The following is a 13,922-nucleotide window of genomic DNA, read 5'->3' on the forward strand; positions in this document are numbered from 1 at the left end:
AAAAAAATAATTAATTGAGCATGTATAAAATTCGCTCTTTTGTTATCCATTAATCTATTTATCAGGAAGTTACATATTAAATTTTAATTAACCCTAAGTTCCTAGTTACATCTTTACCTACAATTTATCGTCTTTTCAATTCATTGATCATTTTAAACATCCACTCAAACTGTTCATCTCTCTTTGACATCCACTTTTTAAAAAGTTTCATTACAAGTTTCTCTCTTAATTGAATGAACTGTGCCAATGTCAGCTCCATTTCCAACTTGTTATGTTTTGCAAATTCGCACTGGGGAGATCGATGAAGGTGTTCTTGCCAAGGATCATCCTCCTCTTCCCAACCAACTAATTGTTTGTCACAAAAGAAACATTGAACAAAATCTGGTTCTTCTTCAGTTCCAGTGTAATAAAAACCTGCTTCTGCCAACTATAGTAACATTGTATTGTTATTTAAACTGAAAATTGAATAAATATTTACCTTTTTTGCATTACAAGGCTTGCTATCATCGAATACCCATTTGTTATTAAAGGAATCTAATCGATTTTTCTCAAGCATAAGATTCAGTTTATATTGAAATTCTTCAAAGTCCTGAAATCTCTTAGTTAAAATAGGAATTTTACAAGAATTGACAATACTTACGCTATCGTTCATTTTACTTGTAGTGTAAGCCACGTTATAATGTTTTGATAAGTAAAATTAGTAAAAACTTTAGTAAATCAGTAACGACTGAAAACAATAGATCTTTTAGGTTATTTAACAGATCGTTATTTAGTGTACAATTCGAATTTGAAATAACTATTACCAATCTTGAAAAAAGATCCACTTCCTGAATACTAAATTCCCCAACTGATGGGTACTTTATGAGGTGTACAATCCCAAACGAAATAAATGAGAGAGAAAATGGTTTCAAAATTATACATAGTACTTGAACGTACGATTCATAATTTTCACGTATAAATAGATTAATGGAACTGCTTTAATGTCGATATTTTCTAGTATATTTTATTTCGAATTAGTTGTTATGGAAACAAAAAGTCACACCCTACACTTTGAAGCAAAAGTTTTGTCAATTTATTAAAGGTTTATCTTGCGACAATTTTAAAAGAAATGTCTCCTCCAGGGGAAGATGTGCTAGAAGGCGGTGTGGAATCGTTAGAAGTAGTTAGTATCATTGGTTTTGACGGTATAATAACAAAAAATTAATACATATGTATTTAAAATTAAGTTGTAAATATTATCCCGTTAGGAAGTATCGTACAAGGTGTTAAGGTTCATCCGGATGGAAAACATATAATTTATCCTGTTGGAAATAAAGTTGTTATAATTGATCTGGACACTAAGAAACAACACTCATTGTCAGGCCACACCAACATCATTTCTGCAATAAACTTATCTCCATCAGGGAAATACATAGCGTCTGGTCAAATTAACCACATAGGTTTTAAGGTAACACTTTATGGTATACCCTTAAAATAATCTCATTAATTGGGTCGCATTATAGGCGAAAATAATAATTTGGGATTTCGCAAAACGCGAAATAAAATCTTCTTACGAACTTCACAAGGTACGAGTGGAAGCTTTGGCATTTTCTAAAGGCGACCATTATCTAATATCGATTGGTGGTCGTGATTGTGGTTTCGTGGTCGTTTGGGACATAGCCGCAGGTCAACCATTATGCGGAACGACGGCAACCAAAGGCATGCAGGGCGAAGCGTATACCGTATGTACCACGAATAGTAGGGTCCCCTGTTTCATTTCCGGGGGTGACAACAACTTAACGGTTTGGAGTATAGATCGTGAGGCCAGAAGCATGTCTGGTGTAGATGTTAATATGTCCAAGTTGAAAAGAGTAAGCTTATTAGTGTCTCGTAAAAAAAAAAAACAATTAAAAAGTTTAATCAATTTGAAGCAAGTACTCTGCATAGACATTCACGAAAGGGATGAAGTGTGCTATTGTGGTACGAGCACTGGCGATGTGCTCAAGATAAGGCTTAATTTCCACCACGATGTCGACATTTTGGTGCCAGTGAAAACGCCGATACTTAAGGGATGCTTTACCAAAATTGCCAAAAAGACGCTGCCCCGTGGGCAAGTAGAATTGTATGGACAAGGTATATTTGCAAAATAAATATTTATCTCTTTATTAAAAGCCTTGATAAAATTTGGAAACGACACAGGAGTTCGATCGATTATTTTACTTCTAAGTGGAAAACTGCTGATTGGTGCGGGCGACGGCTCGGTGGATCTGGTGGAAGAAAAACAGAAGGACTGTAAGGAGAAGGAAGTCTCGGTCGCCTTCAAGTTGCCTTCGTCCCCTGTTTTACGTATTGTAAGAGAATCATAAAAAAATTATTTAGATTAGCGCTCGGGTGAAATATCAATCACGAAAATTCCAAATAAAACATTCTTCCAATCTAATTTTCCACAATCTAAAAAGTACTTTTGAAAATTGTGGATTTGCAGTTAAGAATGGTTTATTTGAAAGTGTTTTTCACAACACTAAGCCTACATAATAGTGGGGTGACCCACTATGTACATAAGAAGGCGTGAAAAAAAGCTCATTTTTAGCTCAAGTCGACCAACGTGAATGGTACGGTAACGTCTCTGAATTTTAGTAGAGGAATGTTACTGGCGGGCACTGCAAAAAGCGAAATCTACATAATAAACATGGATTCATTTGAAGCAGAACTAATCTTCACTTGTCACACTTCCGTCATTTACGACATTTGCTTCCCAGAGTAATTATTGCGTTATCATTTCTACGACTTTTTTACATGTATAGCTCCGTAGAAATTTTTCGGACGTGTTCGCAACAGCCAGCAAAGACGACGTCCGCGTCTGGAGTACGTCGACTTTCAACGAACTTTTACGTATAGAAGTGGCAAATTTCAGCGCTTCCGCCGTTGTCTTTTCCCACGATGGAAAGTCCATTGTCACGGCATGGAACGACGGGGTCATAAGATCTTTCACCCCATTAACCGGTAAACTCATCTACGCTATAATGAACTCCCATAATAAGGGCGCGTCTGCCTTGGACATCACCCACAGCGATAAATTTCTGGTCAGCGGTGGTTGCGAAGGACAGGTTCGTCTGTGGGAAGTCACTCCTTACAGGTACACAATTCTTATTAGGGACCGAAGATTTTCCCATTATCGTCTTGTTTTTTTAGACAAAAGCTGGTTTGTGTTTTGAAAGAACACAAGGCCCCGATCTCAGCCATTCACATCAATTCCAACGATGACGAGGCCGCAAGTGCGAGCACCGACGGGTCCTGCATCATATGGGACTTGATAAGGAAATGTAGAAAGCAGATTCTTTTCTCCAACACCCTTTTTATGTGTGTCAGATTCTACCCCACAGACGTACAGTTACTCACGGGGGGTTCGGACAGGAAAGTAGCTTATTGGGAGGTACGAAAGAGAAAAGAAATAAAATTTGTAATGATTAATTCTCAGGCCAACAAAATCGTGGACTGAAAAGAACAAAAAATGCTAAACTAATAATTTTTGACCTAATTTCCAACGCTGCACCTGAATTTGCCCTAAGAGATATCTCAACACCGAAATTCAAAAAAAATACAACTAAAATGGCAAGAAACATAAAAGGAAGTGGTCAACTTCAAGATGTCTTTTGACGTTGAATTCGAATCTGGTTCGCATCAAACCTGAAGGATGTTAATTTGGATTGAGTAATTTTAAGATTAGGACATTTATAAATTTGAATGCGCTAAAGCTTTTCCGGACTTAATTCGAGTTTGTAGTTGAAAAATATGCCGGAAATAATTCTCTTCATTTCAACCCTCCACTGTAGTGGTCTCGAAAAAGAGAGCACTACTATGACGGGTTGAAATGAAAAGCTTTTTTGGAGGGTGGACACAGGTCTTGGATTAGAATTGCCCTAGCACATTGAAATCTAAAGGTATTCTAACTTCAAAAATAAAACAAACCAAATTAGCACCTTTTGCGGTTATTTAAGATATTTCAGAACCTTCGTATGGTGAGGCAATTCTGACGTCAGAAATGATATCTTCGATCTTGGTTTTTTTTTTAGCCACTATTAGGGAGAGAATCATAATTAATAAGTGTTATTATTATCGATATCAGCTTTTGATCTTTATTATTTAGAGTTGAAAATGACACTCATTAATTTTGATCTCAGAAAAGAAATTTTTGTCTTACGAATGTTATGTTGCGATTTTGTTTACTTTGGGTTTTGTGTCGAGGTGTATGATGGCAATCTGATACGGGAAGTGGAAGGATCGGCTTCGGGATCGGTAAATACCTTGGACATATCGGAAGACGGGAATCTGTTCGTCACAGGAGCTAACGATCAAATCGTGAAATTGTGGAAATATCAAGAAGGTAAACAAACACCGATCCGTTTGTTTTTTTTTTCTTTATTGCTCTTGTGGACCGTACTGTTTAGGTATAACCACTCACATCGGAGTGGGACATGCTGCAGTTGTGACGGCGATCCGATTTAGTCCCGATACGAAATTGATAGTGTCGGGGAGCGGAGCGGGGAGCATTTTCGTTTGGAAGAATCCGTTTTATGTCGAGAAAAAAGAAGAAGAAACAAAAAAAGCCGAAGCTGTCGAAGAAGAGAAACACAAATCGGACGAGAAAGTGGCTGACCACCAAGAGGACATCAAAGACATCGAGTCGGTCAGAAGTGCCGAATCGGCAGCTTCTTGTAAGTGTAAGTGTGCCACACAACCATGTCTCAACATTTCTGACCTCGTTCAGGATGAAAATTGCGACTAGTAGGTAAATCACCACTACATTTTTTCCTTTTCGGCACATACATTTATTTATATAAGTATATATTTTACAATATTATTCACTGTGTAATGAACAAAACCATAATAAAATTTAAAATGAATTCATTGCAATTAAACTAAATTTTTTGATAATTGTTTCCAATAAAGTGAAACACTCGATCTTTCTGTTGATGTTTTTATTACAGTTTCGTCCTGAAGAATTACTGTCTCTCAATGGTCTTCATCAGAACGTCTCCAGAAGGTATGAAGAAACAACAATTTCTCAAAACGAGGACTTGTAAATCTCAACAAAAACACTTGACCATCATCATCAAAACGTTCCCAGAAAGTGCCTAGAACTATTATTTTTTCAATCGATAGTCCGAAACGACAACTAATTTCTTCTGTTGAAGTATCGCTTCGAAAACTTACTATCTCCTAACAATTTTCGTCAGAATTTGTAAAAATCCCTTCAGAACACTTCGGTACCTACCAAAAATTACGATTCCTTCCGTATATATCCGAGTTGTTCTTCAAGTACATTAACTCTTTCGATCCTTTCGGCTGCTATTTTCTTGATATTCTCTAGAAGATCTGGATAGGGCATTATGGCCCTTACAAAATCGTCCCTGCTCAATTTAAACAATTCACAAACCTCCACCGCAATTACAGAAGTCACCCTTCTCGAATCCGATGAGACCAGAGCTATTTCTCCAAAGTGGGCACCATCTTCGAGATGGCACACTTCTTTGCCCGATTGAGTGTATACTGCTACCGTACCAGAAGCTATAAAAAACATGCAATTTCCGACACTTTTAGCTTTGCTTATTATATCGTTGGCCAAATAAATTTCCGTATCCAAACACGACACTATTCTTACTAACAATGCTATAGGAAGGTTCTTGAAAAAGGTGACGTTCTCCACGAGCTTCCCGCAGCTGTGCATCGTCACCTCTTGTCTTAAATGATTAGATATTGTGTTTAAAATGTCCTTTTCCTTGAAGTATGTGTTCTGAAATCTAAATTCGTAATAATCCAGCACCCTTCTCTGCATGTAAACTGGCAGATGTTTATGACTCATGTATTCCTTCAGTTGTTTCAGCGTTTCTGTGTATTTGTAGGCTGGAGAACCGTTGGCTTTCAGTACTTGAAAGATGTAGGATAAAATTTGAACGTAGACCAGTTTAGAAACGACCCAAATCATTATCACAACCATTTTTTCGACGTTGTTGTAGGGTGGTGCCCTTCCATAGTCTATTAGCAATATTATCATGGTGGCCCTGTAAAGGGCGCCGGTGTACGAACCATTTGCGTTAAGATAAGTTAATTGGGTAATAGGCTCTTTCAGGTTCAATGCTTCAATCAGTTCTTCTTTTGTCTGCATTGTACCCTTTAAAACGCCGCAATTCCACAAATAAATAAACATCAGAAAACAAGTGACCCATTGGAAGTAGAACATGATTGAACAAACAAGCAAGATCATCTTCTGTTTCGTGTAGTTTACGTTGAAGTTTTCCGAAAATTCTTTGTAATACTTCAAGAATGATACGTACGTCATGGCTTTGGTAAATTGTAAGCTGAACAAAATCGCCAGCTGGGTCGTCAAGAACAAACTGATGAACTGAATGGGTATGATTGTCCAAACGTCGGCCCAAAAGTACCCTTTTAGATAGTGGATCGCTATTTCACGGCGGTCCATCAGAATTCTCTTCTCTGCTATATTTTCTGTTCCCGTGAAAAAGTTCAGTATGAAGTTAATGATTAGCACGAAATCGCAGTACAGAACAGTTAATTTAAAAATAGTTAATGTGATATAAAATTTGCTCGCTATCGACCAAAACGATATAGAATTAATGGGGGCCAGAAAAAGGACCAATGCCATCACCACGATCATATGAAGACCCCACCATTTCCTGAAATCACTAATCGGGTGTATCATATAGGGGTAGTTTTCAAAATGCCTATTCCTTTCATCCCTAACTACGCCTTGACTTCTAAGAATTCTAAAAAAGGAAAAGACTAAATTATTTTGCACGTATTACAAAATTATCAAAAAGTGCAGATATTTATTATTGGATGATGACAACATTTATGAATTTTATCAACTGAGAGATTAAAATGATAAGATCTCTTATTTCTTATTGGGTATTGTAAATATTAATAATCATTTAACTAATGAAAATAGCTACAACGTTTTTAAATCATAAAATGATAACAAACATATTCAAGCAAATGTATGTTGAAAATGTTGTATACTATAGATACCTGTTGTCTCTTCGATAATCTGAAACAGTTCGCCATCTAGCTAGTGTCCTTTTGAGTCGAGAACATAAGTCGTCACCAGGATAATTAATCCGTACAGGATCTTCGAGATCGACTATATCACATACGTGATTGAATTTCACAAAATATCGGCTCTGTTGAGAATTTCCCTTTTTTCGGTGCATAATCTGATTTTAACATTGACAATTATGTTACTTTTTCGTCGGTTGGTATGGCAATAAAGCCAAGGTGACAAATATTTTTTCAAAAAGTTTGGAACAGCACAGCTACCTACGTTAGGATAATAACTGAAAATTTTACAAGGATTAGATTTACTCTACGTAATACATGAATAAATAGTACGATTTTATTCGGAAAAGAACAGAGACAAAAAGAAGAACAGTTTTCATTTTTTTGTTTGTTAAATATTGAATTAAAATTAATTTAACATTTTTATTAAGGAACATGAGGACACCCCTGACTTTGGTCGGTCCCCAAGAGTCTACGAGGTATCAATTGCGCCTCTGACTTCGACGTATTTTTTGGCTTTCTTGAATTACTATTAATTTTCTTCGGAAAAATCATTCGCAGCGACAATCAATGCCTCGAGTTTTTAAGCGGAAATATCAAAATCATAAATTTTCACTGCGCTTTTCAATATTATGTTGTGTTAAAGAACTTGAGGGCGCCCCTGACGAGGATCTACGGGGTGGTTAATTGCACCTCTGACTTCGACGTATTTTTTGGCTTTCTTGAATTACTATTAATTTTCTTCGGAAAAATCATTCGCAGCGACAATCAATGCCTCGAGTTTTTAAGCGGAAATATCAAAATCATAAATTTTCACTGCGCTTTTCAATATTATGTTGTGTTAAAGAACTTGAGGGCGCCCCTGACGAGGATCTACGGGGTGGTTAATTGCACCTCTGACTTCGACGTATTTTTTGGCTTTCTTGAATTACTATTAATTTTCTTCGGAAAAATCATTGCTGCACTTAATATTATGTTATGGAAAATAGTAAAAAAAAACAGTTAAATTAGGTTCACAAGATTACGGTAGGTAGGAAAAGACAACACCAACATGACAATTTTCCTCAAATTTACATTTAGAAGGTTCGAGTTGGAGCAATGACGAGATAGGGGGTGAAATTACCGTGAGGAAGCGAACGAAAGAAGTTACCGAAAAATATGCTTCACTGAGACTTACAGAATGAAACTAATGGCGTTTATTTATTATGATGACCACTGTAAACGCATGAAAGGTGGATTTACAGTTAGCAAGGATAAAATATTATTCAACCATTATTAGTGTCACGTATTGTACAATATATTATAGTAGGTACCGTGCGCAATCATTGAAGGCCTTGTAATAACGCGACTTCCACTTGGCTCGTTGATTATGGAAACAACAAAAGCTTTATTAGCCGTCCAGGTAGATGTAGAAGTCAAGTTACTACCAGCTAACTTGCGCCTTGTTTATTTTGTCCACAAACTTTGCCGCGATCGCTTGTTCTCGTACGCGAAAGAAAATACATTTTGTACTTTGTATTAAAAAAAAAAAAGAAAACCAAAATGCCCAACTGCCCTAAATGTGAAAAACCGGTGTATTTTGGTAAGTTAATTTATTAATAATTTTAATGAACTACAAAATGTTTTCAATTTTTAATGCATGTAGTATCTGCCTGTATCGGATGGTTTGCCATTACAATCGGTGTCAAATTTCATTAATACCAGAAGAATCACTTTCTTATTGCATAAGTGGAACTACTACGTATGAATGAACATGTGTATAAGTTTTTTTACAATTTCGCTCTCGCAATAACAAATTGTAAATTCGGTAATAGTAAAAAATATCTTTTCTGCTTGGTCTTCAAGAATATTTGAAGAGTATAATCTTAGGGGCGTACTGACGTGAGTACAGTTACTAATTAAATTTAATGTTTTTCGATCCATCGGTTGTAGCTTTTTGTGTACCTATCTACACTTAATACCATTAAATCGTTTTACTACAACATCTAATTGTGCATAATTATTGTACCGCAATTAGTGCTCTAATGGGTAATTAGAAAAGTTCGTATTTTTATCTTACTTCGAAACTTGTCGTAGTAATTGATGTGATAACAGAAAAAAAATAATTACACATTTTTAACACGCCTAGTTATGTACTCTATTTACCAGCAGTTCAGAGAAAATCGGTACTTGAGAGTCCACATATATATATATATATAATGATTATTTTGTATTATCGAAAATTACAAATCAGCTGATAATAACTAATAGTAATCTCGAGATAAATTCTTTTTATGTCCTACCACTAAAAATAAAAATAGATATTACCTAAACCTAACGATAATACAGTTTTTAATTATTTTTTTATATTCTATCTATATTAATGACGTAAACTCATTGCTATATACATACTTAAGATGCATCTATAATGTCGCAATCAATCTAAAATAGCTGACATATTTTCTAGTTTTTACACATTTGTTAATACTGTATTAATAAATAGATAGCATAATGTCACTGAAAGTACTGCAATGATATCATCTTTAACGCATGTATTTATTTAATCATGACACACTTTATAAAGTTACGAACTTTTAACAGAGGCAGTCGAGAGATACACATAACAAACAAATATTAACTTTCTTTTGTTAAGAAATACGTTACAATGCGATAAAACAATTGCATTGTACGAGTACATCGGCAAATAAATACAGAGAATAATTATAGAAAAAAGTTAGTCGAGATATAGATTATATTAAAATCCATCGAAAAGAATTAATCACTTTTTTGTAATTATTGAATTGAATTAAATAGAAAAGAAGCAAGAAAGCGGTGAATGTTTTATAAAAATCGGGTATTATGCTGATTAGTGTAAGGTCATTGTAAGTTTCAATGGTTTCTAAAAAAGGATATGAAACCTTATTAAAGTACAAGTGAGACATGAAGAATGCTTGGTATTGCTAATATTATGTATTATGCATTAATCATCATATTACATAAACTTTGTTTAGACTATTATGTATCTGAATAAACTAAATATTACGATGGCGTAATACACTGTATATATATTTCGTAATCAATTACGTCTCATTGTAAATATGGTGAATCATATGTTGTTTGTAGTAAACACAGAAATGCAATATTTTTGCCTAGTTTCTCTTTTATCAAGTATAACCATAAAAACTCAAAATTGCAAAAATTAATGGGATATGTTTAGTATCAGAGAGTGAAATGGTAATTTTCAAATTAATAATTCATTCTTTCACGTAGACAAAAATCAGTTATAATTTATGAGTCGCACTGTACACGATTTTCCTACTTCTAGTTTACTTGCCTTTGGATTAGGTGACCCAACAAACAGCTTTATTAATTTTATTTAGGCAACTGGTATATTTTGAAAAACAAATTCATAACAAAACATTCAAAAACCATAAAAAAAATCATTCTTTCATAAGCAATATATAAAATTTCCTAAGATGGAAAGTGAACTTGATGAGAGACGTTAATGTATATTTGAAATTCCGGTTTTCACAATTATTCAAAAAAGAACTCTAGAGAATATTCTTCCATTAAAATGAAACCGTTATTTCTTTAATGCAAAAGAACTGAGGAGATACACGGTAAAACCGCGAATTTGGGCATATTTTATTCTTACGATTAACTTACTTAGACGACCCGCTAATCACCGATGTATTGGGTGTGTAAGTACATTAGGTTAAGTATTCCGCGACAAAATGCACTAATTTGAAGACCTTCAAATAATTACACGAAATATTTAATTTTAAAAGTTGGCATAATATTTTAAACACAACCTTAAAGCTTTTAAAAGCGTACAAAGTATTAAAATCATCTTTCATCTGTGCTCCAGTTGTTTCTTTCGCGTTACAAAGAATAATTTTTTCAATTGATCTGATTGATATACGCGTTTTTCCCCGCGCGACCTTTGCCGTTGCCGCGTCCCGCGTAATTTTTCATTCTTCCCCGCTCGCTATTAATTCCCGAAAGTGTTCGAATCAATAAGATTCTGTGAAATGAAGTTGTCCCCGAAAGTATTAAAAGCCTAATCCTCTCGAATCGTTTCCAGGGGTTTTCACGAGGACGCGTTGAAGAGACGACGAATAGAGAAAAATCGCCGGAAAATCCACACGCTCTTACCACTTAAACACCACGTCATTAATTTCTTCTAGCTTTTAACTCCTCCACAAATAGACTGTGTGTGTGTATGTATGGTTGTATGTGCCGGTTGATGCGGGTGTTTTATATCATTTCCAACAACCACCCCCTTTACACGTGTACAGTAATAAGCAAAAAAATGAACGCCTGCACATGCGGATTTGTAGTGTATCTTTCAATAAATATTAATTAACAAAAATTAAATTAAAACCGTGTAGTAGTAAGTAGGTACATTTTCTACAGAAATCATATGGCTAATCGTAAAAGTAAAACTCTAAAATAGTAAGGAAAAAGAAAATATAGTTATTCAGTTAAAAGAAAAGTTTATCATTCCTTAAATCACTAAATAAAAAGTACCGTATTTCCCGTATATATTAAAAATTTTCATTCATTTGCAAAAAATAGCAAATTTACATCTTAATTTTTTATTTTAAAAACCTACGTTTTACAAATAAAAAAGTTATGATTTTCTGGACTATGCTACAGGCTACATATGTCCACGTCTGATCATTAAACTGTTATCGTTTTAAAAAAACTCCCTACTCGAAAATTTTTGTTCATTACCGTATATTTCAGGTTTTGATGAAGAATTTCTTTTTTTGTTTGTTTTTAACGTTTAATTAATGTCGATATTAAATAAAAATAATCCTTTTGAGTTAAAAAAATCAATCTAACTATTACTAAAATTACAAACGCTAGCATATGAATCATTATTTGTTGATCTGACGAATACCGCGATCTCTAGAGGCATTTTTGAATGAATAATGTATAGAAAAAGGTGATATCATACTAGTGATTTCCTCTTTACGTACTAATTGTAAAGTTATTTGAATGATATCATGTAACATGTAATAACGAGCTCGTCAATTGTCTTATTATCAGTTTTTACATTAGTTCCAAATTATTTTTTTATAACCGCATGTATTAATTTATTCTTTTTGCATTAATTAACTAATTTATTTATTTTACTTTAACTATTCTAGAAACCCATTTTCTGTCTGTTATTAGCGATAGAAAATTTTCCTTAACATTAATTTTCGTATGTCGCGATTTAGATTAAGCGTTGAATTTATATATATTAGAGTCATTATGATTATTTTGTATCATTTAAAGTGTAATTACGTACAGTTTTCGGGAAAACAAAAGAAATAAAGTAGCTAGTGCGGTCCTGTATTATGCCAGATAATCTCTCCCATTTTTCCAGAGCACATCTATAAAAAAGGAAAACGCATACATGCGTGGTTTTGCGGGGTGGTTGTTAATGTACCTACCCCCTCAGATAATGCCTTATTGTTTTTGTTCCCTCAAGTTTTACCGCGTAGCTCTCGTCATTAGCCTATTCATCAGCACATATGTATTGTACGTACATACATACGTATATAACATTGCCTTCATACATACATACGTACACGTAAATCTTGTTCACTTTCTGCACTACATACATGCATATTACGTGGATGATATTTTAGATATTTATTGTACACAGTACCAATCAAAAATTGTATACCGAAAAAAATTTTACATCAGACAGACGAAGCTCAAATTCGAGTATTTCACGAAAACTTGCATTTGTTGCATTACCGTGATGTTCTTTTTGTCATTCTAAGTATAATGTGTTGCCTACCGTATTGGCTTCAAAAACTTACGTCCAGGATAGTCTAACATATATACATTTACATATATGGACGCTTATCCCTTTAAATGGGACCTGACAGGATGAGTTTGTATGTGCATCTCTCTTACTGCTAAAGGACAATGGGTGAAATAAAAAATAGCGTACGCTGTGAAGCGCCCGAGGGAGAAAACTTATTTTTCGTCAGGACGTCGGTGCCACGACGACGTTTCGCCGTGATATTGCCGAATTTACAGTTTGTTCAATCGTATACACTCGATAATGTGGTCCAAACAAATCAACATTGTTCATATTATCGATTTGTTCACGTTAACGAATGTTACATTTAGTATGTATGTAATAAACATGTACATACTTGCAATTAACAAAATAAACAAATATTAAAAATCAACATGAAATCAATTTGACATCCAACTTTAAATTTTAATGAGATCAGGCACTGATCTTATTCACTGACTTACCAGGTGTAACTGGAATTAATTAGGGAAGTTGTAAATGGTTTCCCAATGATTGTAAATGAGGGAATCTAATCATGCTCTGGTCTGATACCATAACCCAGACTATCGAAGCATTTTTTTCCAGATATGGTCGCATCTAAATATGACCATAGGGGTTCCCTTCACTTCCAGAAGACCCTTCTTTGGAGGGACTGATTGCTTTTAATTTTCTTTTGTTTTATAGCCGAAAGGAAAACGTCTTTGGGCAAGGACTGGCACGCAGCCTGCCTGAGATGTGAAAAATGTAACAAAACTTTGACCCCCGGCTCTCATGCTGAACACGAGGGCAAGCCCTACTGTAACCACCCTTGTTATAACGCACTTTTCGGACCAACAGGTTCGAAAATAAATATTTCTGATAATTTCTATTGCGTTTTTTTTTTTTTTATTTTTTTTTTTATTGTAGGTTTTGGTCGCGGAGGAGCTGAAAGTTACGTCTACAAGAAGTAGGATGTGTTTCCATACGTAACAGTTCAGTATTGCTTTTTTACTACCTATTCATTTCTTTCAGCATTCCAGTTTGTAGTTTTGTTTTGTTTCTTGTAATTTTAATATAATAAAGAAAGAGAATAAACGTTAAGTTATTA

General features: G+C 34.5%; 4 protein-coding genes across 6 annotated transcripts; 2 read left to right on the forward strand and 2 right to left on the reverse strand.

Annotated features, from left to right (window-relative positions):
- Window positions 1-20: 20 nt before the first annotated feature.
- LOC108741038 (baculoviral IAP repeat-containing protein 5) lies at window positions 21-759 on the reverse strand. Its single transcript, XM_018475625.1, has 3 exons — window positions 641-759; window positions 479-589; window positions 21-427 (listed from the first exon to the last, which is right to left on the reverse strand). Exons 1-3 carry the CDS (start codon window positions 650-652, stop codon window positions 125-127), a joined length of 426 nt encoding a protein of 141 aa, XP_018331127.1. The 5' UTR covers window positions 653-759; the 3' UTR covers window positions 21-124.
- A 120-nt stretch (window positions 760-879) lies between these two features.
- Window positions 880-4,883, forward strand: LOC108741034 (cilia- and flagella-associated protein 52). The gene is made up of 10 exons (XM_018475618.1): window positions 880-1,184; window positions 1,248-1,447; window positions 1,503-1,850; window positions 1,911-2,112; window positions 2,179-2,330; window positions 2,570-2,739; window positions 2,792-3,115; window positions 3,172-3,412; window positions 4,225-4,363; window positions 4,428-4,883. Exons 1-10 carry the CDS (start codon window positions 1,109-1,111, stop codon window positions 4,763-4,765), a joined length of 2,190 nt encoding a protein of 729 aa, XP_018331120.1. The 5' UTR covers window positions 880-1,108; the 3' UTR covers window positions 4,766-4,883.
- Window positions 4,884-4,977: 94 nt separating this feature from the next.
- On the reverse strand, window positions 4,978-8,345 carry LOC108741035 (potassium/sodium hyperpolarization-activated cyclic nucleotide-gated channel 1-like). Of its 3 annotated transcripts, none has more exons than XM_018475622.2 (3): window positions 7,027-8,345; window positions 5,255-6,764; window positions 4,978-5,114 (listed from the first exon to the last, which is right to left on the reverse strand). In XM_018475622.2, exons 1-2 carry the CDS (start codon window positions 7,206-7,208, stop codon window positions 5,261-5,263), a joined length of 1,686 nt encoding a protein of 561 aa, XP_018331124.1. In that variant the 5' UTR covers window positions 7,209-8,345; the 3' UTR covers window positions 4,978-5,114; window positions 5,255-5,260. The 3 variants fall into 3 exon arrangements, with proteins under 3 accessions (XP_018331124.1, XP_018331122.1, XP_018331121.1); XM_018475620.2 differs by having other exon boundaries at window positions 4,978-5,120; XM_018475619.2 differs by having other exon boundaries at window positions 4,978-6,764.
- A 128-nt stretch (window positions 8,346-8,473) lies between these two features.
- On the forward strand, window positions 8,474-13,922 carry LOC108741039 (cysteine-rich protein 1-like). Its single transcript, XM_018475626.2, has 3 exons — window positions 8,474-8,635; window positions 13,520-13,672; window positions 13,742-13,922. The coding sequence occupies exons 1-3, from the start codon at window positions 8,596-8,598 to the stop codon at window positions 13,783-13,785; spliced, it is 237 nt and encodes a 78-aa protein (XP_018331128.1). The 5' UTR covers window positions 8,474-8,595; the 3' UTR covers window positions 13,786-13,922.

This window comes from Agrilus planipennis, unplaced genomic scaffold, assembly GCF_000699045.2.
Source record: "Agrilus planipennis isolate EAB-ADULT unplaced genomic scaffold, Apla_2.0 scaffold156, whole genome shotgun sequence".
NCBI lineage: Eukaryota > Metazoa > Arthropoda > Insecta > Coleoptera > Buprestidae > Agrilus > Agrilus planipennis.

Coding starts and splice junctions, on each gene's coding strand:
- LOC108741034 (XM_018475618.1), top strand. CDS start 1,109: ATGTCTCCTCCAGGGGAAGATGTGCTAGAAGGCGGTGTGGAATCGTTA. Junction 2,113..2,178: donor AGTAGAATTGTATGGACAAG/GTATATTTGCAA, acceptor GAAACGACACAG/GAGTTCGATCGATTATTTTA. Junction 2,740..2,791: donor TACGACATTTGCTTCCCAGA/GTAATTATTGCG, acceptor ATAGCTCCGTAG/AAATTTTTCGGACGTGTTCG.
- LOC108741038 (XM_018475625.1), bottom strand. Junction 428..478: donor AGCCTTGTAATGCAAAAAAG/GTAAATATTTAT, acceptor ATGTTACTATAG/TTGGCAGAAGCAGGTTTTTA.
- LOC108741035 (XM_018475622.2), bottom strand. CDS start 7,208: ATGCACCGAAAAAAGGGAAATTCTCAACAGAGCCGATATTTTGTGAAA. Junction 6,765..7,026: donor GATTATCGAAGAGACAACAG/GTATCTATAGTA, acceptor TTCCTTTTTTAG/AATTCTTAGAAGTCAAGGCG.
- LOC108741039 (XM_018475626.2), top strand. CDS start 8,596: ATGCCCAACTGCCCTAAATGTGAAAAACCGGTGTATTTTG. Junction 8,636..13,519: donor TGAAAAACCGGTGTATTTTG/GTAAGTTAATTT, acceptor TTTGTTTTATAG/CCGAAAGGAAAACGTCTTTG. Junction 13,673..13,741: donor CGCACTTTTCGGACCAACAG/GTTCGAAAATAA, acceptor TTTTTATTGTAG/GTTTTGGTCGCGGAGGAGCT.